At 42.7% G+C, this 25,514-nt stretch overlaps 1 protein-coding gene across 1 annotated transcript in view; it reads right to left on the bottom strand.

Moving 5' to 3' along the window:
- The window catches only part of plxdc2b (plexin domain containing 2b), a 390,151-nt gene that overhangs the window by 197,625 nt on the left and 167,012 nt on the right, over positions 1–25,514 (bottom strand). The window contains exon 3 of the mRNA XM_068007092.1: positions 23,442–23,650. Within this exon, the coding sequence (XP_067863193.1) occupies positions 23,442–23,650 (209 nt within the window). The remainder of the gene's footprint in view (positions 1–23,441; positions 23,651–25,514) is intronic.

The raw sequence follows: 25,514 nt of genomic DNA, 5'->3' as shown, positions 1-25,514 counted from the left end.
GCAAGGTCAGAGTCACTTCAATGTCATTGCAGAAAACACATTTGTTAGGAAACGTTTCAGTGCAGTTTTCGATATGCAGATTTTTTCTATGGAAACAAGCCTTGAAGCAGACTGCAAAATTACTTACTGGGGCAGTTAGGCACCAAAAAAGTTGTAAGTGCTAGTTAATAACTTAGTTCTTGATTATGATTTCCTAATGTTTAAGACTTTAAAAAAATTGTATGAAAAATTTAGAGACAGTAAAGCTGTTTTTTTACGTTTTGCTTCACCATAGTACCCCATTAGAAGAGCTGTGATATGAAGACAGTAACAAATGGCAGCGGAGAAGGTGCAAATGCCTTTCAATTTATCAAAGTTCCTCAGAGAAATTCCATTTATTCTGCATGAAAGCAGCACACCTCTACTTCTACATACCTTTCAACAGAACACCCTTGTGTCTTTATGTTTTTTTTTAAAAATGCCAACTTAATGATTATCAACAGCACTGAAATGAAAGACCTTCTGCATGTTATACACTGCTCCTGTGCAGTTAGTAGAGAAATAATGAAGCATTCTATATACTCTTGGCTAATACAGATTTCCTGTGCCATTGCTCACAGGTCGTCCAGGACCTGGAGTGGGGTTTCCGATATGTTGACAGTAGTTCGGCATTGCTCTAATACAGCAAATGTACAAGTAATATACAAGTAATGACTGCCTCAAGATAAAATAACACACACCTTATAGGCCTCACAGATATAATATTTGTAATACTTACACATTGAAAATGTAACGCACGCTATATGCAAAAGTTTTAATTAGATAGATTGGTCTTTTTGAAAGAAGTAGTACTGGAAGGGAGCAGGAATTTGGACAACATTGCACTTGGATCACGTTGCATTTGTCTGGCTACTGACACTTGTTTTGCTGTGAATCAGCCAGCGAACATTGAAAGCCTCCTCGCAAAAGACATAAAGTACTCCAGTGGTGCGAATTTACTACTACTCTGTTTATTGTAAAATACATTGGGGAATCCAAGCAAATAGATTGAATCAAATTGATTGAACCCACTAAAATTAGTATATTTAAATAAAATCCTTACCAAATAAAATCCATTCAAATTAGGCATTTAATGAAGCATTTTAAAAACATTAGTACTCATTTTTTCTCCATTATTATACTGTCACAGAAATTAGAATGTCATTTCAAGAAATACTCTGAATATAAAGAGAAAAATGAAACTTTATTTGTGTTTTCCTCTTGTCCTGCCCTCTTATACCAAAATGGCCTTGATTTTAGAATATGTTTAATTATTTTGGCATTTAATAATATTCCAATGGGAATGAGCTGGTCATAAAATAGCTGTTGAAAATTATTTTTTTATTTATTCTTGGGATGCACTATTATATGCAGTATTTATTGTCCATCTCTAGTTGCCCTGAGGAAATTAAGAGTCAACCATGCAGAATGGGACTGCAGTCACATGTAGGCCAGACTGGTTATGGGTGAAAGACATTGATGAAAGTTATATTTTTATGACAATCCAGTAGCTCTCATAGTCATTTCCTGGTGCTATGCCACAAATTTGCAGATTTATTGAATTGAATGTCACAACTTGTTATGGTGGGATTGAAATTCACAATCTCTGTGTTACTAGTCCCATATCATAACCCCATGGTTAACATACTCACTCCTTGTAACTTTTACAATGCCTCCCCAAACGTGTGCACATTTGAACCTGCTCCCAAACAAAATAATAATTTGGGCCAAAATCCATGAGCTGTCGGAAATGACTTGGATGGCCACTGTTCAAACACTCTGCTTTCTGTTTTGAACAAAGCCTAAGTGCTTTGAATCATGAACATATGACAATGACGGACAGGAAAAGGCCCACTGGTCCATCCAGCCTGTCCCACAAATTCAAATCCCTACTCTGAGCCAACACCACCAGCCCAAAACAACTATTGAAAGTACCATGAACACACTAAGACAAACTCCCCCCAGTACACTTAATCAAACCCTGCCCTTCCCCTTTACTGGCATATATATTTTATGCATAAATGCCAACCATTGATGTTGGCATCTATGTATCTGCTTATTAGTGTTTCACAAGAAAAATTTTCAACCATTATCGGAGGTTTTCAGTGTCAGTCAAACATACCATTTGGAATACAGAATTGGAGTCTGTTAGAACCATCCAGATTTTACCTTTTCTCAACTGTTGGTTAGATGCCAACTTGAAGCAGAAAATGTTTAAGATGAGATAAATGAGCTGATAGGTCCTGAGAACCACAGTTACAAGTGTGTTTATTTAATCTTTGAACTTTAAAGACGTTTTATATACACACACACACACACACATTACTACAAATCTTATATCAGCAAGTACTTCCTGTATACAAAACCTTACTTCCTGTTGTCACTCTTTTCATCATACTTTAGTATCAATTTTGCCTATTATAAACTTGTGTAATTGCCACCGAGTACATTTTCCCTAAAAATTATTCAAAATGCTTTCTGAAAATCTTTCATCTGAAAATGTTTTAAGAACATAAGAAATAGGGACAGGAGTAGGCCATACGACCCCTCGAGCCTGCTCCGCCGTTCAATCAGATCATGGCTGATCTTCAACCTCAACTCCACTTTCCTGCCCGATCCCCATATCCCTTGATTCCCCGAGAGTCCAAAAATCTATCCATCTCAGCCTTGAATATATTCAATGACTCAGCATCCACAGCCCACTGGGGCAGAGAGTTCCAAAGATTCACAACCCTCTGTATGAAGAAATTCCTCCTCATCTCAGTCTTGAATGGCCGACCCCTTATCCTGCGACTATACCCCCTAGTTCTAGACTCTCTAGCCAGGAGAAACAATCTCTCAGCATCTACCCTGTCATGCCCCCTTGTAATCTTATAGGTTTCAATGAGATTTATATGTTTCAATGAGATTTTGAAACATATATGCCATTTTTTCTCAGTTACTTGATATTTCTGAAATCTAATGCAAGGGTTTTACCAGTTTCTTTTTAAAATGTAAAAATTACATATTTCATAATAACATGATTGAATGTATCACTGAATTATCATTTGTGCCTTTTAATGTCTTCATTAAAGTTTGTACTTGAAGGCTTTAGCCTCTCCTAAAGGTTGGGCTTGGTATTTTTGCTCAGAACTATGAGGATATGAACTGAATTTAGATTCTGCAGTCTAACGTAATGATGGGGTATTTTTCTTTAGCTTCTATCAGTTTGTGCTGAGTTTTTCAAAATTATAAGAAGGGTAAAGGTCAAATTTCACAAGCTTTAGTCAGGAAAAGTTAATACTGTGGTTAATACACAGTTAAACTGTGTGTGTTTGAATATGTGTGTGAGACACAGTGTGAAAAATGGCAGAGTGCTCATTATGCACCTGTTTATAAAATATCCAAACGCAGCCTAAGCCCATTAGTGGTTTCTTTTCTTGCCACATCCTGCCATACTATCCATCACCTCCCACTTGAAAGGAAAGAAAAAGACAGAAATAGAAGCGGAAGAGGAGAGAGAGATAAGCAAAAAGAGTTGGAGAGAGATAAGCAAAAAGAGGAGAAAAAGAAAGGTACTGGCGGATCTCACATGGCATTGTACATAGGGAGTTAAGACCATATGAAGTCCTCAGTGAAGCAGAATTAATTGGATCAGGGTGAGCAGTAGGGTTGCCAATTCTGGTTGGATGTATTCCTGGAGGTTTGATCACTTGACATTTGGAATGGGGAAAAAGGGAGTGAGAGACCAAACCCTTATGACCTGGAGTTTGGGAGGGGAAAGCAACAAACGCTGGAGCAAGAACAGGAACCTGAAAATCATTGATGTTGCAAAAGGTTCAGGACAAATGTACTATTCTGCACCAGTAGTAAATACCAGCAGCTTATCAGAGCAAATCACCAAACCTCGAGTCTGAGCAGACAAGGCCAGAATTCCACAGATATACTGAGGTTTTACTTCACAATATCCTGTTTTGTTCCAGCTGAATAGGGTAGTATCGGAGAAACTACAAACATCCCCACTCCCCCAAAATGAGGGTACCATTACTAATAATTAAAAAATGGCCTGCTGAAACTAAAACTACATGGCAGAAATTTAAGTAGTAATTTGGAAAATTAGCCCAAATAAACAATCAATGTACTTAAATTGTGTTGGACTCATCAGTTTGATTACCATTTCATTCTCTATGCTTCCTGATCGTCTTGACGCCAGTCTCTGAGCAGGACCTGTGATGCTGGAATTGTTCAAGCCACAGCTAGCCAATGATATAGGGGTTAACATGAAGAGCCACACCACAGCCAAACAAACTGAAAAGTTGGGGGGTTGGGGGGGTGGGGTGGGAGGGAAGAGAGAGGTACATTTCATCAACAGAAGAGTCTCGTGGTTTGTGGGGTAACGATTGGTCACCCATGCATTGAGTGATTTAAAGAGAAAGCGTAGACTGGTTCATCCGTAGCCAGTCACAGCTATTCTGTACAGAAGAGAGGAGATATCAAAACATGTTGTGTCGTAACTGTATTCTTCAAATGATCTTACTTTTCCCTAAAACAGCACATATTGCAGAATGTAGCAATTACATAGAACTGCATCTTTGGACATTAAAATTTTTAACAGTTTTATAAATCAGATATACACTGAATGGAAGTTGATATTTTTAAAACTTGCCTTGTGTAGCCGGGGTTTTCCTTGTAGCTGGTCCCAATCTGCCATTGTAACTCCATCGGAAGTATGGCGGAACCGCAATTCCGGTGAAGGTATGGTGGTGGGGTGGGACCAGCTTGGAGGAAATTCTAGGCCGTTTCTTCAAATGGAAGGCAGGGAATGCCTCGGCACCTGTCAACAATAGACAGCTGTAACTGGGCTTCTATGTGGCGCCTCGAGCGATGGACCTAGGTACGATGGTGGGGATGGGAAGGGTTTCGCACCAGCAGCTGCCATACGAGAAGGTCTGAGAACCGGGAGGCCGCTCACGAGCAAGCAAAGAAAGGTGCAAGCTACAGGCACAAACCGGGAAATGAAGACTCTACTTTTCTCCTGGATTGGTAGCAGTAGTGCCTGGGTGATTAATCTTCTATTCCTGGGCACTTCTGGACAATCTGGGAGAGTTGCAACCCTATCTTGGGGCTCAGATGAAAATTCCAAACTGACCTTTGCCCTCATGTTTCACAAGAGCTGTCAATATTAGGGTAATGTTACAAAGGAAATTCATAATCAGAAAGAGATGAGATAATTAACAGGCAGTAATTGCATTGAGGGGGTCAGAAGAAGCCCTGAGTGTCAAACTCATTCATTTTTGATATTAAAAATGTGACCTTGATAATACCCTCCTCCCGCCCCACCCATTTATTTAAATGGCTTGAGATCTGTCTTTTTCTCATCATGAACCCAGTACCCAGAGTAAGGTGTGGGTGCAACAGCCAGTGCTGGAGCCAGCTGCAGCATCACAACCAGGCTGCACAGGGTTTCAGGAATCCCCGATTAGCTCAGTTTTTGTATATTATTACATTTTATAAGTGATAGGCAGAGTTTTACTCAGACTGATTTACTAATAACAACACATTACAGCTCCAATCTCCCACTGCTAAGGGCCGTAACTACACACCTTACACATCTATCAAGAGGATGGTGCAAAAAGGCACCCTGGTGCAGACGAAGAGCACGGACGCCTCAGGCTCCTTCAAAGTTGCCAAGGACACTCAAGGAACAGCAGTAAAGGTGAAGAAATGAGCAGCCAAGTAACCAACAGCACAGAAGAGAATCTCCAAGCCAAGAAAACAAGAGACAAAGAAAGGGACACCCAAGAAAAAAGTGAACAATTTGCAAATTCTAAATCTCTGAACCCAACAGCTCTTCTCAGAGCCCCGACATGTCTTGAAGAAGAGCTGATGATTCCTGTCCTGTGGCCGGGCTCAGGTTTTAAACAGAAATAAACTCAGGATTCCTTGTTGTGATTCACTGACATTTGCTGCCGCTCACGGGCTTTCTATCTGTCATAGAATAATGAGAATAGGATGTCTGTCCAGGACCTCACACTGTAACAGGGAAAATATCCGCGACCATCCGCGTGAATTTGTTTTTAGAAGAATCAGACTGAGAGTCTCTGAGATAGAAACACAGGCAGATAACCCCCTCCCCTCAGAACCGAAACCCCTACAAATGAGATTCTCCCAATCAGCTGGAATAAGGCGTAAACTCCTGAACCCATCTGAGAGGGGATGTGTGGGGAAATAAAACAGATTCATTAACATGGAGAGATTTCCCTGAAGCACCGTGCAGAGAGATCAGAAATAAAGGCCGCACTTCATCATCTTGAGCACAGGAACGGAATCCCTGGTTTCACTGACTAAATGAACAGGTAAAGATAGAAAGGAGTAGCAATTCGACTGGGCCAGTTTTTGGGCCCAGAATCTGCACTGCGCAGGCATCGCAAGCCCCAACCAGGAAACTCAAAGCCAACCTGAAATCGGGCCTTGGCCCTCCTATCAATAATTTGTGTGAGCTGCCGGCGCCTATCATGCCTCCACAGATAGCTCACCCATCTCTGAAAACAGATTTCAGGCTGCTTGCCTCACCAGCAGCGGTCCTCGGTTATGCGCCGCGGGATGGGGAGGACAGCCGGAGGGTGGCCCATCGCAGCCGATAGTGACTGTCGGGATGCCATGGAGCCAGGAGAAGCACTGCTGCTCCTTTAGGCTCCACGTGAATTACATTTTTAAAAAATGTACTTACCTTTTCAGTGGCAGTCGCTGACTAGACCAGATCCACGCCTGCTAAATCTGAACGGGGCAGGCCTGATGTCTGCGGAGCAGCCCAATTTTCCTGAGGCGTGCTAATCCAGCCGTTAGGCCCCTCATTGGCATATGCAAGGGAATTAACTGCTGTTTTAGGCAGCCGCTCGGACGCTTAAAAAATGGCCCAACCCAATTTAGAGTCGGACGTTTTATAGGCGTCTTTGAGACAGAGCATGTTGGTCCCAGATATTAGGCCTCGTGGTGCCCGTGATTCACTTTCTATCCCAGAGTGTCTCATTTACCCAGACATTACATTCTCTAGTCAATAGAATATGGTCTCATTCCCCCTCTCACTGTGTCACTTCGCTATGCTTAATGTTCAATAATCATTCAATAAATAGTTAAGAGTCTGGAAGGGTTCAGTCTTGCTGACATCACTATAACCCCTCACAACCATAACTGTGTATCCATGGGTGGGGGAATAGGTCTTCTCACAGATAAATTGCTAGAGTTCAGCGTGGAAGGAAGCAAAGCTCCACTTTTCTCCTGTGTTACTAGCAGCAGTGCCCAGGAGATTTCATCTTCCATTCCAGGAGATTCCTGCAGAATCCAAGAAGGGATGGCATACCTAGTGTGCAGATGTAAGTCATACATTCAATCCCTATTTTGCATTATACTGTGGTGTTGTACTATTATCGATAGTTAAATGGCAAAACATATGAAAATTTGGGAAGTAGAGTTGATTGGAGAAGAGGAGTTCCTCTACAGCACAGGAGGAAGAATTGGGAGGGACAATCAACTCCCCAGTATTTATCAGGGAGACTAATATGCAGGGCATGACATTAGAAGAAATCATCAAAAAAGACGTAAAGACATTTAAGATGAATGTGGGGAGATAGTTGATAAACTAATCAAATTTAGAGAGGATAAAACCCCTGGTCTGGATGGATTGCATCCGCGCGTATTAAAAGAAATTAGAAAAGAGATAGCAGAGGCACTATTACATGTATATAAAAATTCATTAGAAAGCGGAATAGTGCTGGAGGACTGGTGGACAGCTAATGAGATCCCTAATTTTAAAAAGGGAGATAAAACAAGTCCAGGGAACTATAGACCAATTAGCTTAACGTCAGTGGTAGGAAAGATAATGGAATCCATACTCATAAGATGTAATAGAGAAACACCTAGAAACCGAAAATATAATAAGGACTAGTCAGCACGGACTTCAAAAGGGAAGGTCATGCTTGACCAACCTTATTGAATTCTTTGAAGAAGTAACAGAAAGGGTAGAGAAGGGCAATGCAGTAGATGTAATATATTCGGATTTTCAAAAGGCACCGCATAGTAGACTCATGACTAAGGTCAGAGTATGTGGAGTCAGGGGATGAGTAGCAGAATGGATAGCAAGCTGGCTACAAAACAGAAAACAGAAAGTAGGGGTTAAAGGTAGTTACTCAAACTGGCAAAAGGTGGGAAGTGGTGTCCCACAGGATCGGTGCTGGGACCACTGTTGTTCACTATACGATTTGGACTCGGGAATCAGAAGTACAATTTCAAAATTTCCGGACAACACCAAATTGGAGGGTACAGTTAATACCGAGGAGGGCTGTGATAAAATACAGGAAGATATTAAAAAAAAACTTGCAGAATGGGTGTGTAATTGGCAACTGAATTTCAATATAGATAAGCGTGAGGTTATACATTTTGGTAGGAATAATAAGGAGGCCACATTGTCCTTGAAAAATAAAAGAGTCTAAACGGAGCAGGGGAGCAGAGGGATTTAGGGGCACAGATACACAAAGCACTAAAACTAGCGACGCAGGTTAATAAGAACAGAAAAAGAGCAAACCAACCACTGGGGTTCATTTTTAAAGGGATAGAATTCAATAGCAGAGAAATTATGCTAAACTTGTACAGAACCTTGGTTAGACCACACTTGTGATCAGTCCTAGTCTCCACACTATAAAAAGGATATAGAGGCACTGGAGAAGGTGCAAAAAAGATTTACTAGGATGACACTAGAAATGAGAGGTTATATCTATCAGGAAAGATTGAATAGGCTGGGGCTGTTTCCTTTAGAAAAAGATGACAGAGGGGTGATCTGATAGAGGTCTTTAAGATTATAAAAGGGTTTGATAGGATAGATGTAGAGAAGATGTTTCCAATTGCAGGGGAGACCAGAACTAGGGGCCATAAATATAAGCTAGTCACTAATAAATCCAATAGGGAATTCAGGAGAAACGTCTTCACCCAGGGAGTGGTAAGAATGTGGAACTCCTTACTACAAGGAGTAGTTGAGGCGACTGGCATAGGTGCATTTAAGAGGAAGCTAGATAAACACATGAGGGAGATGGGAATCGAAGGATATGTTGATAGGGTTAGATGAAGAGGGGTGGGAGGAGACTCATGTCGAGCACAAACAGCAGTACAGACCTGTTGGGCTGAATGGCCTGTTTCTGTGCAGTACATTCCTTGTAAAATCAGTGCCACCACTGGCAGGAAAGCGTAATTACAGCACGACAAATTTCATCGGCCATTTACATTGTAAATGTGGAGGTAGGAATTTCTAATGTGACACAGGTAATGTAGGAACATAGGAACAGGAGTAGGCCATTCAGCCCCTCGAGCCTGCTCCGCCATTTGATAAGATCATGGCTGATCTGTGATCTAACTCCATATACCTGCCTTTGGCCCATATCCCTTAATACCTTTGGTTGCCAAAAAGCTATCTATCTCAGATTTAAATTTAGCAATTGAGCTAGCATCAATTGCCGTTTGCGGAAGAGAGTTCCAAACTTCTACCACCCTTTGTGTGTAGAAATGTTTTCTAATCTCACTCCTGAAAGGTCTGGCTCTAATTTTTAGACTGTGCCCCCTAGTCCTAGAATCCCCAACCAACGGAAATAGTTTCTCTCTATCCACCCTATCCGTTCCCCTTAATATCTTACAAACTTCAATCAGATCACCCCTTAACTTTCGAAACTCTAGAGAATACAACCCCAATTTGTGTAATCTCTCCTCGAAACTCAACCCTTGAAGTCCGGGTATCATTCTAGTAAACCTACGCTGCACTCCCTCCAAGGCCAATATGTCCTTCCGAAGGTACGGTGCCCAGAACTGCTCACAGTACTCCAGTGCACAGATGTATGCAGATATAAATTTTTTAATGTGTTACTAATCAATCTCGTATGGTATTCCACATGGGGAGTCAAAACCAACTGTAGTTTTCAGGTGAGTGGAGTTAATGGGCAGGGGACAATTGAGAACTTGTGTAATTCAACTCCCATTTTAAAGTCATATATTCTGCCCTTATTTTTATATTTCCAACATAAATTCCTATGTCCACGTTTATAATGGTATTCATACTGTTTTTCCAAGCTTTCACCAGTTTCCTAGGTTGGCATGTATGTTTATGGGTAGCCCAAAAACTGTAATGGTCAGTGGAAGAAACAAGAGAGAGGGGAGTACTGAGCCTGAAAAGCAAGACTGTCCCTCAAAAGTGAAAGTAAAAACTGGGAACAGAGCAGTAGATGCTACACCCATGTCATTTAGTAACTTGTATTGGGCAGTGTGCTAGGTCCAACCATCTTCAGCTGCTTCATCAATGACCTTCCCTCCATCATAAGGTCAGAAATGGGGATGTTTGCTGATGATTGCACAGTGTTCAGTTCCATTCGTAACCCCTCAGATAATGAAGCAGTCCGAGCCTGCATGCAGCAAGACCTGGACAACATCCAGGCTTGGGCTGATAAGTGGCAAGTAACATATGCACCACACAAGTGCCAGGCAATGACCATCTCCAACAAGAGAGAATCTACCCACCTCCCCATGACATTCAACGGCATTACCATCACCGAATCCCCCACAATCAACATCCTGGGGGTCACCATTGACCAGAAACTTAACTGAACCAGCCACATAAATACTGTGGCTACAAGAGCAGGTCAAAGGCTGGGTATTTTGTGGCGAGTGACTCACCTCCTGACTCCCCAAAGCCTTTCCACCATCTATAAGGCACAAGTCAGGAGTGTGATGGAATACTCTCCACTTGCTTGGATGAGTGCAGCTCCAACAACACTCAAGAAGCTCGACACCATCCAGGAAAAAGCAGCAGCCCGCTTGATTGGCATCCCATCCACCACCCTAAACATTCACTCCCTTCACCACCGGTGCACCGTGTCTGCAGTGTGTACCATCTACAGGGTGCACTGCAGCAACTCGCCAAGGCTTCTTTGACAGCATCTCCCAAACCCACGACCTCTACCACCTGGAAGGACAAGGGCAGCAGGCACATGGGAACAACACCACCTGCACGTTTCCCTCCAAGTCACACACCATCCTGACTTGGAAATATATCGCCGTTCCTTCATCGTCGCTGGGTCAAAATCCTGGAACTCCCTTCATAACAGCACTGTGGGAGAACCTTCACCACACAGACTGCAGTGGTTCAAGAATGGGGCTCACCACCACCTTCTCAAGGGCAATTAGGGATGGGCAATAAATGCTGGCCTTGCCAGCGACGCCCACATCCCATGATCGAATAAAAAAAAAATCCAACGTATAGGAAGACTAAACACAACTTTAGATAATATGGAATATTACACCAGAGTTTCTGTGTTGTAGCTAAAAATATAGAGGGTACAAATTCTGTGCTGCTGGAAATGTGACGGAGCAGGACTTTGACCTAATGCTTTCACCTGGTCATTACTCTATCGCAAAACCTATGGATGGCTCATTTAAATAATAGAGGCAGGCACCCGTACCTGTGGTGTCACAACAGGCCCATTGGAAAATTGGAGGAGCGCCCTCTGGGGTTGATTGATGTATAATTCCTCGGTGATGGGGCCCACTTGCAGCCCAGAATGACAACCACGCCTTCGCTTAGCAGATATCGGTCCCACTGGGTCCAAATGGGGCACATCTGGTGGGATTCACAGGGTAGCCTGTGAATACCCCCAGACGGCCCCCAAATTGTTGGCTGAAAGCAAGTGGAGCAGAGGGATGAAGTGCCTGCCCAACCCCCAATCGCAATTTGCTGTCTTTTTGCGAATGGGGCAGAAACCTCTACCCCTCTGTTCTTCTGTGAGCAAACCGTTTTGTGTAAGCTGTTGGGTGAGAAATTTACTAGCAGTGGAAAACAGGTTTGCATGGAAACTTTGGAAGCAAAATGACACTCACCCATCATTTTGTTTTAATTTAATCCAATATAAGAGCAATTAACCCTTTATTTGTGAAAAGTGAAGAATGTATTCTACAGTGACTCCGTGCAGCACCACAGTACTTTGATACTCAATGGAATGTCTTATTGCAAAATGTCTTGTTTTAATAATTGATGTCCCAGCTGTATATTGTACGGTTGAAAATGTTAGATAATTGGATACAAAAGGGAGAAAAATAAACAACGAAGAGATATGTAACTGATGGAAGCCATTTGCAGCCACATTGGGTAATTCAATAATGACTAATTTGGGTTTTCAGAATAGTAGATGGAGTATTTTAGTATACATCAGTATCAGCTGTCTATCTGTCCAAGGACAAAATTGTATTACTCATGAGGACATCATTTTCACTTGTGTGTTCACAAAAAACGCTATATATTGTTTTATAAGGTGAAATGCCAACATCAGAGGCTGGGAGATGGAAATATCATACAGTTGTGCTGCTCTCTGCTGTCATCATTAAGTCATGTTGTTAGGGTAGAACTGGATCATTCTGTATGTGACTTGACCTTGGAGTACTTGAAAGCCAATTCAGACATGACCCACTTTAAGTGCTACAATTCTACAAACTTGCCATGGGTTTCAACTCATCTTCAATCAGCGGGAACCAATAAATAAGGGAAAAAACTGGAAGAATCTTCACTTTTCCACAAGGTACAGGGGGGCACTCTGAATTATGAATTGAATTTTAATATGACGTGTAGATCTACCTCTGTAAAACAACCATCAAATGTACGCAAAAAAAGGAATTTCATAATACTGAAACAGAAACAGGAAAGAGGAACTATTCAGTGTGGCCTATTCATACCTCCGTGTCCACAAGGATGCACAGTAGATTACAATAATTAAACAAATATAAAGGCAAATTCTTCCAAGTCAACTGCCAGCAATAGGAGCACAGATGAGAGAATTGGACTGAGAAGTCAGTACGCCCAATTCACAGCTCTCACAATTTTCCATTCTTATTCACTGGAAAATTGGAGTGCCATGAATCCGGTGTGCTGACCTCTGATATGCGTTGCTATTGAGCAAGACTCCACATGCAAAATTTACCCATATTAATTTACCCTGTGCTAGTCTTTATCCAGAGAGGCTCAATTCTCCCTTAATAAAGAAAATCTCTTTCACTTGCTTCTATTCAACATAGATTCAACATTGCAAAGTCCTTACTGAGTCCTTTTACAATTCTTTTTCACCACTGCAAAGGGTCCAGGCCAACATGCAAATTTTTCCAATTAAATTTAATTGTTTTTCAAAACCAGTCTAAGCCCTGGAACATATGCAGTGTAATAATAATGTGCAAACACTAAACACATTGATATTGAAATTCCATTACTTCAGCAGAGGCTTTAACCCATTTATTTTAAATGCTACCATCTCTGCTAAAATAGTGAACGACGAGACTTCATACGAAAGCACTAAACAATTGTCTTGTATTACCACACAGTAGAATTCCCAGGATAACTAATCTGCCTTTTTGGGATTGATCTTACATTTTTAAAATAGGTAGTTTTGGGTCAAAAGCCAGTTTACTTTATTTAAACTGTTCTTGCTACAACAGATCGATAGCTAGTCCCCTAAAGTAAGTTCATCTCTAGGTCATTGTTTCTCCAATACTCTGAAGCAAAGTAAATTAAAATGAATGAACTTCAACCAGGTCCTTTAAACATGTGTGTAATATTTAAGTTTAGGAAGTTTCCATGCTAAATAATTTATTTTTGTCTTCTATTAATATGAACAGTGGCATAAATGTAAGTTCTGTACTGTAATTTAAATGAATTTAGTCAGACAGACTGCAATGAAATTGCACAGTTCAGCTGGTATTATAGAGCAAGTAAAATATACACTGGCTTGTGGCTGAATCACTATACAAGCTTTTTCTTACAAAATAAATATTAATATGATGCTAGTAATATTACAGAGTAGACACATTCCCACGAGCTGGAGCTTCCTGGATGACTAAAGATATAGAGAGTAAAATGAAACAGAAAAAGGAAGCTTATGACAAATGTAAGGTTCACAATACAGTAGGGAACCAAGCTGAATACAGAAAGTACAGAGCAGATCTAAAAAAGGGAATTAGAGGGGCAAAGAGTATGAGAATAGATAAGCGGCTAGCGTAAAAGGGAACCCAAAAGTCTTTTATAAACATATAAATAACAAAACGGTAGACAAAGGAAGGGTGGGCTGATTAGGGATAAAAAAAGATCCTCTTGTAGAGGCAGAGGCACTAAATAAATACTTCACATCGGTCTTCACAAGAGAAGAGGATGCTGCCAATGTAGCAGTAAAGGAGGAGGTAGTATTGATATTGGATAGAATAAAAATAGATAAAGAGGAGGTACTTAAAAGGTTGGCAGTAGTCAATGTAGAAAAGTCACCCGGTCCAGATGGGATACATTTTAGGTTACTGAGGGAAGAAAGGGTGAAAATTGCAGAGATACTGGCCACAATCTTCCAATCCTTTTTAGATATGGGGGCAGTGCCAGAGGGCTGGAAGATTGCAAATTTTACACCTCCTGTTCAAAAAAGGGCAGAGGGTTAAACCCAGCAATTACAGGCCGGTCAGCCTAACGTCAGCGGTGGGGAAACTTTTAGAGACAATAATCCGGGACAAAATTAATTGGCACTTGGAGAAGTATGGACTAATAAATGGAAGTCAGTCCGGATTTGTTAAAGGAAAATCATGTTGGACTAACTTGATTGAGTTCTTTGATGAAGTAACAGAGAGGGTTGATGAGGGTGATTGATGTTGTGTATATGGACTTTCAAAAGGCATTTGATAAAGTATCATATAATAGACTTGTTAGCAAAATTAAAGTCCAAGGGATTAAAGGGACAGTGGCAGCGTGGATACAAAATTGGCTAAGGGACAGAAAGCAGAGAATAGTGGTGAATGGTTGTTTTTCAGACTGGAGGGAAGTATACAATGGTGTTCCCCAGGGGTCAGTATTAGGGCCACTGCTTTTTTTGATATATATTAATGACCTGGACTTGGGTATAGAGGGTATAATTTCAAAGCCTATGGACTGACAACAGATCTAATGAGAAATGCGAATATTCAGAAAAAGTGTTCCTCAAATTATGAGCATGTTTAAAAAACTGAAGTAAAAATATGTATTAAATGTCAAATCATGCTTCATTTAGGACACAGTACAGTGCATGTATGGAGAAAATGTCTAGTTCTGATCCGCCCTGGGGCTAGTTCCTCACTTTAGCCATGAACAGATTGAATTCTCTAAAGTGCAGCAAGCAAGAAAGGTGATGAATGAAAAGGCAGAAAGCAATATCTCAAAATAGTGAACCAGTTTTCTCCAGTTTATCACACTGACATGAAGAGAAATAAGGAGGCTGGTAAGCTCTTGTACTAAAGGTATCAGCTCTGCCATACAAACAATTCCACTGATTTAAAAAAATATAAGAAATTGCCATGCCAAGTAATGGGAATTCTAATACAACTAATTCTGTACTATTTGATGTAAACCATTGAGTGTTAGAATCACGGTGTACAATGACTGCTGGTTACCTGAAAGAAACACAAGTAATAAAAAAGCCTGGTGGATTAATCCCTCTCGTTACCACTTGGGAGGAATTGCCATTTGGGCCAATGCGCATTCTTTGAATGAAAATTAAGAATCCCTCTGACCATGTTTACTCACTTCTAGGACCAATTCCTCTCCAAAGATGGATGATTCATTTTGTAAAAGGCGGGAGGTTTAGAGGGGATTTGAGAAAGAACTTTTTCACCCAGAGGGTGGTTGGAGTCTGGAACTCACTGCCTGAAAGGGTTGTGGAGGCAGGAACCCTCACAACATTCAAGAAGCATTTGGATGAGCACTTGAAATGCCATAGCATACAAGGCTACGGACCAAATGCTGGAATATGGGATTAGAGTAGACAGGGCTGATGGCCGGCGCGGACACGATGGGCCGAAGGGCCTCTATCCGTGCTGTATAACTCTATGACTCTATGTAACCACCACTCTCACTGTACATTTTGCATAAATCAGCCACCATATGTACAGAGCAAATTAAGGAGCAATTAACCCCCAGTGAACAAGCGATTAATCTTCATTTTACAGGAAAAAAGAAACAACTCCAGATTTTGAAACATACTTTGTCGAATCTCAGTTGCATAGAACAGTCGTGTAATAAAACTGCATTAATCAGTCTTTAATGGACACTAATTATAAGAGACATTGTTCCACCGAGAAAGTCCATAAATGCCAGAAAAGCAGACAAGATAATGAAAACTGTACATCCAAATCTATTGAAGATTAAGCTAATTTCAAAGCTGTAGTAAAGTAACAGAACTGAAACCAGAAGTGAGCATTTGATGAAATGCCAAGCTTTTCTGCTCAAACTATTTTAACTGTTTCTTTTTAAACTTGCTTGTTGGAGTTTTCCACGTTGCTGATTAAAAACAAGTGATATTGTCCATAATTCTCCCAAATGTAAACAAAAGGATTTATCTTACAGACATTTCTGAAAAATAATGCTGTTCCTCATTTTCAACAGATATGGCAATTGAGTCAATCAGAAATATCAATGGACAGCAAGGAAACCTCACTGCGCCCTTTCATTAACATATTAAACCTTTTTCACTTTGCACAAACGTTTAATTACTGAATTACCAACTTTCATGTTGTAATGCAATTGGTTCTCAATAGAGATTACAATTCTTCTTCTGAAAATTGTAAATGTCAGTAATATTTACCAACTGTCATGGCATCACACAAGTATACAAATTGATTCCTTAAACCAAAATATACTGAGGACCGGGAGCTGTACAACAGTCAACAGTAGACAGCTAAAGTGAATACTTGAAGAGGAAAAAGTAAATAAAAACACCAGATTGGTGACAGAAGAAAGGGGGATCAAAAGAAAATTTTGGGTTAAGGAGGGGAAAATCAACCAGCATTCTCATTCCAGTGATACCTACTGGTAGTGTGCACGTGTGGATGTTGAGTGAGGACAGGATTGGACTTGGACTATATTGCCCTCCATGATCAAATAGCCTGTTGGCACTCATTATATGAAAGGTAGGGTAACCAAAGCCGGACCTCCCTGGATGATGAAAGAGATAGAGAGCAAGATGATGCAGAAAAATGGGGTGTATGAGAGATGTCAGGTTGTTAGTACAAGTGAGAGCCAGGTTGAATATAGAAAGTTCAGAGGGGAAGTAAAAAAGAAAATAAGAGGGGCAAAGAGAGAGTATGAGAATAGACTGGCAGCTAACACAAAAGGGAATCCAAAAGTCTTCTATAGGCATATAAATAGTAAACGGGTAGTAAGAGGAGGGGTGGGGCCGATTAGCGACCAAAAAGGAGAAACACACATTGAAGCAGAGGGCATGGCTGAAGTACTAAATGAGTACTTTGCATCTGTCTTCACCAAGGAAGAGGACACGTCCAAAGCCACAGCAAAAGAGGAGGCAGTTGAGATACTGTATGGGATAAAAATTGATCAAGAGGAAATACTAGAAAGGCTGGCTGTACTTAAAATAGATAAGTCATCCGGTCTGGATGGGATGCATCCTAGGCTGCTGAGGGAAGTAAGGGTGGAAATTATGGAAGTACTGGCCACAATCTTCCCATCCTCCTTCGACACGGGGGGTGGTGCCGGAGGACTGGAGAATTGCAAATGTTACACCCTTGTTCAAAAAAGGGTGTAAGGATAAACCCAGCAAGTACAGGCCAGTCAGTCTAACCTCGGTGGTGGGGAAACTTTTAGAAACAATAATCCGGGACAAAATTAATAGTCACTTGGACAAGTGTGGATTAATAAAGGAAAGCCAGCACGGATTTGTTAAAGGCAAATCATATTTGGCTAACTTGATTGAGTTTTTTGATGAGGTAACAGAGAGGGTTGATGAGTGCAATGCAGTTGATGTTGAGTATATGGACTTCCAAAAGGCGTTTGGTAAATTGCCACATAATAGGCTTCTCAATAAAATTGAAGCCCACGGAATAAAAGGGGCAGTGGCAACATGGATACGAAATTGGCTAATAGGAAACAGAGAGTAGTGGTGAACGGCTGTTTTTTGGACTGGAGGGAGGTGTACAGTGGTGTCCCCCACGGGTCAGTACTAGGACCACTGCTTTTCTTGATATATATTAATGATTTGGACTTGGGTGTACAGGGCAAAATTTCAAAATTTGCAGATGACACAAAGCTTGGAAGTGTAGTAAATAGTGAGGAGGATAGTGATAGACTTCAAGAAGACATAGACAGGCTAGTGGAATGGGCGGACACATGGCAGATGAAATTTAATGCTGAGAAGTGTGAGGTGATACATTTTGGTAGGAAGAACTGAAGGGTGCAATTCTAAAGGGAGTGCAGGAACACAGAGACCTGGGGGTATATTTACACAGGTCGTTGAAGGTGGCAGGACAGGTTGAGAAAGCGGTTAAGAAAGCATACGGGATCCTGGGCTTTATAAATAGAGGCACAGTGTACAAAAGCGAGGATGTTATGTTGAACCTTTATAAAACACTGGTTCAGCCACAATTAGAACATTGTGCCCAATTCTGGGCACCACACTTTAGGAAGGATGTGAAGGCCTTAGAGAGGGTGCAGGAAAGATTTACTAGAATGGTTCCAGGGATGAGGGAAGTCAGTTACATGGATAGACTGAAAAAGCTGGGATTGTTTTCCTTAGAGCAGAGAAGGTTGAGAAGAGATTTGATGGAGGTGTTCAAAATCATAAAGGGTCTAGACAGAGTAAATAAAGAAAAACTGTTCCCACTGGTGGAAGGGTCACGAACCAGAGGACACAGGTTTAAGGTGATTGGCAAAAGAACCAAAGGCGACATGAGGAAAAACGTTTTTATGCAGCGAATGGTTAGGATCTGGAATGTACTGCCTGCAAGGGTGGTGGAAGCAGGGTCAATTGTGACTTTCAAAAAGGAATTAGATAGGTACCTGAAGGAGAAAAATTTGCATGGCTACGGGAAAAGAGCGAGGGTGTGGGACTAACTGGATTGCTTTTGCAGAGAGCCGGTGCAGGCTCGATGGGCCAAATGGGCTTCTTCTGTGCTCTAACCATTCTATGATATGCATAATGGCCACCTGGGCACAGTACCGGAGGCTGGCCAGCACCCAAAGAACTGAACCCCAGCAAGGAGAATTTTCTCCTCTTAAGAAGAGGGGAAGAGGAGAAAATTACAAGAAAAACCAGGGTTGAAGTTTATAAATATAAAGCAAAGCTGATTAAATAGTTTACGGAACACAATAGTTATGGACTCTTCATAACCATTGAAATGCAATTTGTGAAATACAACTCATCAGAATAAAATAATGTTGTTTGATTCCAAACTATTTACTTGATTACCTTTAGGAGTCAGAGAAAAAATTTAAAGTTTTATCTTCTTGAAAGTTTTACCTGTGGTTATTCACCTCTTTCAGCAGGTTAATCACATTGGGAAGAGTCCATGGCCGAGCAATTCAGGCGCTAAATGGCCTCCAACATGGCAGGCAGGGCATGCTCATTCCGAGCCGGAAGTGCGACACCCACCATATTGGTAAAGGCCAAAAAATTGGTGGGCAGTGCACATGCTTGAAACAGGCGTCAGGCCCTTTGTAAATGCAAATAAGGGGCCCAATGCCTGTGAGGCCCCCATTGTAAGATTGATTTGCCCTGAGGCAGCTGGTGCCGGTGCTGTTTGCACTCAGGAAAACCAGGCCTACATGCGGCCTATAGGCAACAAGACAATTTTTAAAAAATATACTTACTTGAATGTGGAGCAGGAGTGCTCCATCCACCCCCCCGACCCCACATTAAAAGAATGTGGGCCGCTGCCCCCCACTTCCGATCACCGCTGCTACCCACCTCCCGCCCCCACCCCCCCCCCCGCAACCCCTGCGGATCGCTGCTGCACACGATGGATCTGTTGGATTTAACAGGCTCAATGGATCAGATTCTCATTCATTATTTTCTTACCTTCTTTTGTGTTGGTTACTGACTGTGCTGATATGCTATGTTTTTGTGCCAGTTAATTCTTGGAACCTGATTGGATGAAATTCACCTTGCCGGATCCATGGCCCTACAATCAGTAAACATGATGGGCTCTAAATTGGGCCACGTAGCGCCCGTTGTGTCGGCTACACGGAGTCCTAAGGACCCAAACAGCATCCAGAATGCACGCGCACACTTCTAGCGTGACGGTGCGCCGAATGCCATATTGCGAAAGGCGTTTGCGCACGCGCAGATAACCAACGCCAGCACCCTGTAAAGTGGGGAGAATATGCGGTAGGTCGGTGTACAACGCTGATTTAAAGGGACAGATGCGATTTTGGAATTCAACGCTCCAGCCAACCTTGCACAGCTGAACAGGTTTTAAACAGCATGGAAGACACCCCCCCCCCCCCCCAACCCCCACCCCAACCAGCGCTATTTAAAGAGATCATGCAGGAGGTACAGGTTAGTTGCTGGATTATTGCTTCTGGCTGCTGATGCATTTGTACCTGTTTTTGGAGGTCTCCTAGACTTGAAAACTATAGCCTAAAAATTAGAGCCAGGACTTTCAGGAGTAAAGTTAGGAAACACTTCTACACGCAAAGGGTGGTAGAAGTTTGGAACTCTCTTCCACAAACGGCAGTTGATGTTAGCTCAATTGTTAATTTTAAATCTGAGGTTGATAGATTTTTGTTAACCAAAAGTATTAAGGGATATAGGTTTAAGGCAGGTATATGGAGTTAGGTCACAGGTCAACCATGATCTCATTGAATGGCGGAACAGGCTTGAGGGGCTAAATGGCCTACTCCTGTTCCTATCTTCCTATGTTCCTATAATAAAGTTTCAATACTCCAAAAGGAGTGGGCTGGCTAGTCGACATGCAACAGCAAGTGCACTGGTGGAGTGGCACGGGTGGGGCAGGAATGCTGTCATCCTGAGAGAGGACAGCAAGTTCATGTTCCATGCAGCCACTGCCACTTGCTACCTCCCGTTATGCACCACCTTCACCTGCAAGAAAGCGGGACGTGTGTCGGTGAGTGCTCTGCAAGATGTTTGGGTGATGTGCCTGTCATGGTTGAATAACTGTCAGTGTGTGCGACCTGTGAGTTGTTGGTGTGCGGCTTGCAACAGTGGTAATGTGTGAGGGTGAGAGGAAGCATCTGATTGAAAGAGTTTGTTGGCATGCGGGTGATGGGGGGGTGGGGGGGGGGGGAAGAGGGCGTGGAGCAGTGGATGGAGCTAGTGGCGCAGTTGGTAGGAGACGCCACTTGACTGTTGACCTCACTCACCTTGACTACTGATGTCAAAGCATTGAACTTCTACCTGCACTGCATCCATGTTCGTGGTGCTATGCGCTTGGCATTGACTTCGTCCCCTATTGCCTTCCACTGCCTCAGGAGCATATGTCTGGAGGACTTCTTGTCCCCCACTGTGAATATAGGATGTCCCTCCTTCTGTCCACCTCTTGCACCAAGGCCTCTAGAGTGTTATCAGAGAACCTTGGTGCAGGCTCTCTCGCAGGCCCGGTACAAACTCAGATTGGTGAGGCATGGCCTGCAGTTTGGAGAATGTGCGATTAAGTAGCAACCTTTATTCAACGTATTAAAATAACTCAATAGTTTGTGAACATAGGGATGAGACCTGCATCTGTGTTTTACGTGTGCGATGTCTGATCTCCGTTCAGATTCTGCGGGGACCCATATCTTATATTTTGCGAATATCAGAGTCCTGCAAATGCTAAGCAGCCCAGTTTTGCTCATTAAAAATTCCAGAGGTCCCATCATCAACATGCTGCACCATATTGCAGCACAGATTCACTTCCCAATTGACTTCCACCACTTCCTGCAGCCACAATTGCAAACAATTTTACAACACCAAGTTATAGTCCAGCAATTTTATTTTAAATTCACAAGCTTTCGGAGGCTTCCTCCTTCGTTAGGTGAACGATGTGAACATCGTTCACCTGAGGAAGGAGGAAGCCTCCGAAAGCTTGTGAATTTAAAATAAAATTGCTGGACTATAACTTGGTGTTGTAAAATTGTTTACAATTGTCAACCCCAGTCCATCACCGGCATCTCCACATCATGGCAGCCACAATGGACCTTCCCTTTAAGTGGTACTAGCCACTTGCGATATCTGGGCCCCCTGCTGGTGAGCAGCCCACTCAACAGCACAGGTAATGCTGCTGCACGAAGCAATCATAGAAATCACCAGGCAGCACGAATGTTACATTCTGCTTGCATCTCACGACCGGGTACGGGTTATCCAATATCACCCCTTACGTGTGTAGAGACCTCGGTCTGAACTAGAAATATCTCAAGGACAGATTCCAATACAACAGCTGTTTCGAGTAACAGGAATTCTTTGTGAATTGCAGCATTAATCTTAGCACATGTCCTAGGTCCTAGGTCACTTAAATTGTTTATATAATTGAAACATAAAAAATGTAACATCTATAAAATTGCTAAAACCTAAACAGGAAACATTGAACCATAATTTTGTGTTCATTTTGACAGCTTTAAAAATACAACAGTCAGGAGGAGTTAATGTGACTATTTCATGATGCAGAATCTAGCTCTTTACTTCCTAAAATGAATAACCATGTAATCATTGCACTCAACACTGCCTGCATAACAGAGTAGGGGGTCTAAATTCAACGACCGCCTGTGGATAGTGTTGGGGCCGCTGTTAAATTGATTGGGCCTGGCAGCTACCCGAAACATTCAGAGGTCAGAGGGCTCATTTCAATGTTGATATGAGGCACCATCCCCATTTCCTACCCGGACGCCTAAATTTGTTTAGACTTGTCGGAGCATGGATTTCGCAAGCTTCGACCAGTATTTCCAGGAATTGAGTTGACTAACCAGCGACCCTTCAAGGGACCGCTGGAGGTCGTACAAAAATAGACCCCAAAACTTCCTGAAATGTCTTTTTTGTGCAGTCAGAAGGAATAGGAATGTTCTTCCTGGCTCCACAAAGCAACTGTGGACCGCTGCTGGCAGCCCCCCCTCCTGGAATTACCCGTGGGCCTTGGCACCAGCTGAACTTGGTTGGGACCCTGACAGGCAAGCTGCATCGGGGCACTTTATTGGCGCCTACAGCTCTCCTGAATTATGACGACGAGGTGCAAGGATTTAGGGCAGTCCTCGGGCCTATCTGTTCTGGCGCACAGTCACTGGAATCAAGCCCGATTTCAGGCATTGTCCAATTTCTACCCCTAGTTGTGGGAAAGAATTAACAATGTTGATGAAAACTACCAGCTTTCATTAATAACTCAAAAAATGACTGCTATCTTTAAAAAATAAACTTGACAGGTACGTTTGAAATGCTAATAGGGGGGGTAGCATGAGTTCTTCTAATGATTTAATTTCCAAAGACATATTAATTTTCTCTCATAATTCAAAAACATGTCACATATGTCTATGAAATATAGAGGTTATTGCTACAATTCTAGAAAAGGGATAACATTGCAGAAGTTTGCTATTTAGAGCTCCTTTCCAAAATAGAGTTCCTCTGACACTAACATAACAAACATACCTCAATTTTTGTATCATTGTTATTGTCCTCAGCAGGCAGAATATCAAAGATTTTAGTAGGATCTGCCAAGTCCTGCTCCGGGCTAGCTCTGTTCGTATCCACCGATTTGGGTGATCCTGGTGGTTGCTGTCGCTTCCATCGATGATTGTAGGTTTTGACATCTACCAAGATATCTGAAGGTAACCTCTGGCTAAATGTGTAGAACATTCCTGGAATAAAGATACATAAGCAAAAGTCAGGTAATCTGCTATATTTTATTATTCAAGTAAACAGGAAAACAAATTCCAAGTGAGCAACACTGGAGGACCCATCGATGAGCATGAATGCAGCGTGCATGGATTTCTGGCAAAAGCAGTTGAACATAAGGGGCATGATTTTGACCCCGAGCCGGGAAGGGGCCGGGAGAGGAGGGGGCAAATTGCGGACGGGAAATCCGGAAGTACGGGTTTCCCGGACATCCTTACGATTTTGACGTAAGAACGTCTTTTAGTTTATTTTGTCGGTTTGCCGTCCGACTGACCGGTCTCAGTCAGACAAGGCAGCAGCCAGGGAGAGGACGTATTCAGATAAGTCTTTGTTTGTATGGATGGGGGGGGGGGGGGGGGCGGAGGCAAGAGTGCGTAGGGTTGGCACGGGGTCGTCAGTCGTGGGGGGAGGGATCGGGGGTCAGTCACGTGGGGGAGGGTGCCGGGATCGGGGGTCATCGCGGGGGTCCACGATCGTTGGGGGGAGGTGGAATCATCGATCGGGTCAGGGGTCCGCGATCATTGAGGGGGGGGGGGGGGGGGGGATGGTCGCTGCAGTCAGGCTTGTTGGGCCTGGGGGAAGCACTCCTGCTCCTCCCGGCCAACAAGCTGTGCCAGAAAGGCACCTACATTTTAGTCTCAGACCTTCTCGTCTCCTTTCACGAGGCGTGTAAGAGAAGGCCCGGGAATCCCAGCACCCACCCCCCCACCCCCCGGGAATCCCAGCACCCACCCCCTCCACCCCCCCCGGGTATCCCAGAACCCCCCTCCACCCCCCCCCCGGGTATCCCAGCACGCCCCGGGGTCAAAATCGGAATCTGTGGGAAAACGGAGGCCTGGAGCCTCTTTGAAAGGTTTTAATACCCGACCCACCTCCTGGGAGCGGATTGGTCGCCCACCCCTCGTCCCACCCCAGTGAAAACCGGAAATGGGCGGGTTGGAGGCGGGTCTAAAATAGTTACAATTTTGAATGCCTCCCCGCCCCCAATTCACTGTTAAAATCGTGTCCAAGATGTGGGACCTAGTCTAGCTCATTGTTAACCAATGTATCCAATAGAAGGTCAGAAATTGAAGAGGTAATGAGATTTAGATGAGATAAAAGAATAGGAGACCTGATGCCCTCTTGTGAGGAAGTGGAGTTTTGTTAGAAAATTAAATGACGATGCATATCGAAGAGTGGAATAAAAAATATTATTCTGGAAGTTACTGTTGGTGATATTAGCAACAGCATCAACTTGCTTTTATATAGCGCCTTTAAAGTTGTAAAAAGTCCCAAGGCGCTTCACAGGAGCGTTACCAAACAAAATTTGACACCGAGCCATATCAGGAGATATTAGGACAGGTGGACAAAAGCTTGGTCAAAGAGGTAAGTTTTTAGTAGGGTCTTAAAGGAGAAGAGAGGGGTAGAGAGGCGGAAAGGTTTAGGGAGTGAATTCATAGAATCATAGAAAGGTTACAGCATGGAAGGAGGCCTTTCAACCCATCGAGTCCGTGCTGGCTCTGTGCAAGAGCAATCCAGCTAGTCCCACTCCCCCACCCTATCCCCATAGCCCTGCAAATTTTTTCCTTTCAAGCACTTATCCAGTTCCCTTTTGAAAGCCACGATTGAATCTGCCTCCACCACCCCCTCGGGCAGTGCATTCCAGATCCTAACCACTTAGTGCGTAAAAAAATTATTCCTTATGTCACCTTCAGTTCTTTTGCCAATCACCTTAAATCTATGTCCTCTGGTTCTTGACCCTTCCACCAATGGGAACAAGTTTCTCTCTATCTATTCCATCTAGACCCTTCATGATTTTGAATACCTCTATCAAATCTTCCCGCAAAC

This window comes from Heptranchias perlo, chromosome 2 (assembly GCF_035084215.1).
Source record: "Heptranchias perlo isolate sHepPer1 chromosome 2, sHepPer1.hap1, whole genome shotgun sequence".
NCBI classification, from domain to species: Eukaryota; Metazoa; Chordata; class Chondrichthyes; order Hexanchiformes; family Hexanchidae; genus Heptranchias; species Heptranchias perlo.
This window is presented reverse-complemented; position numbering and strand designations above follow the sequence as displayed.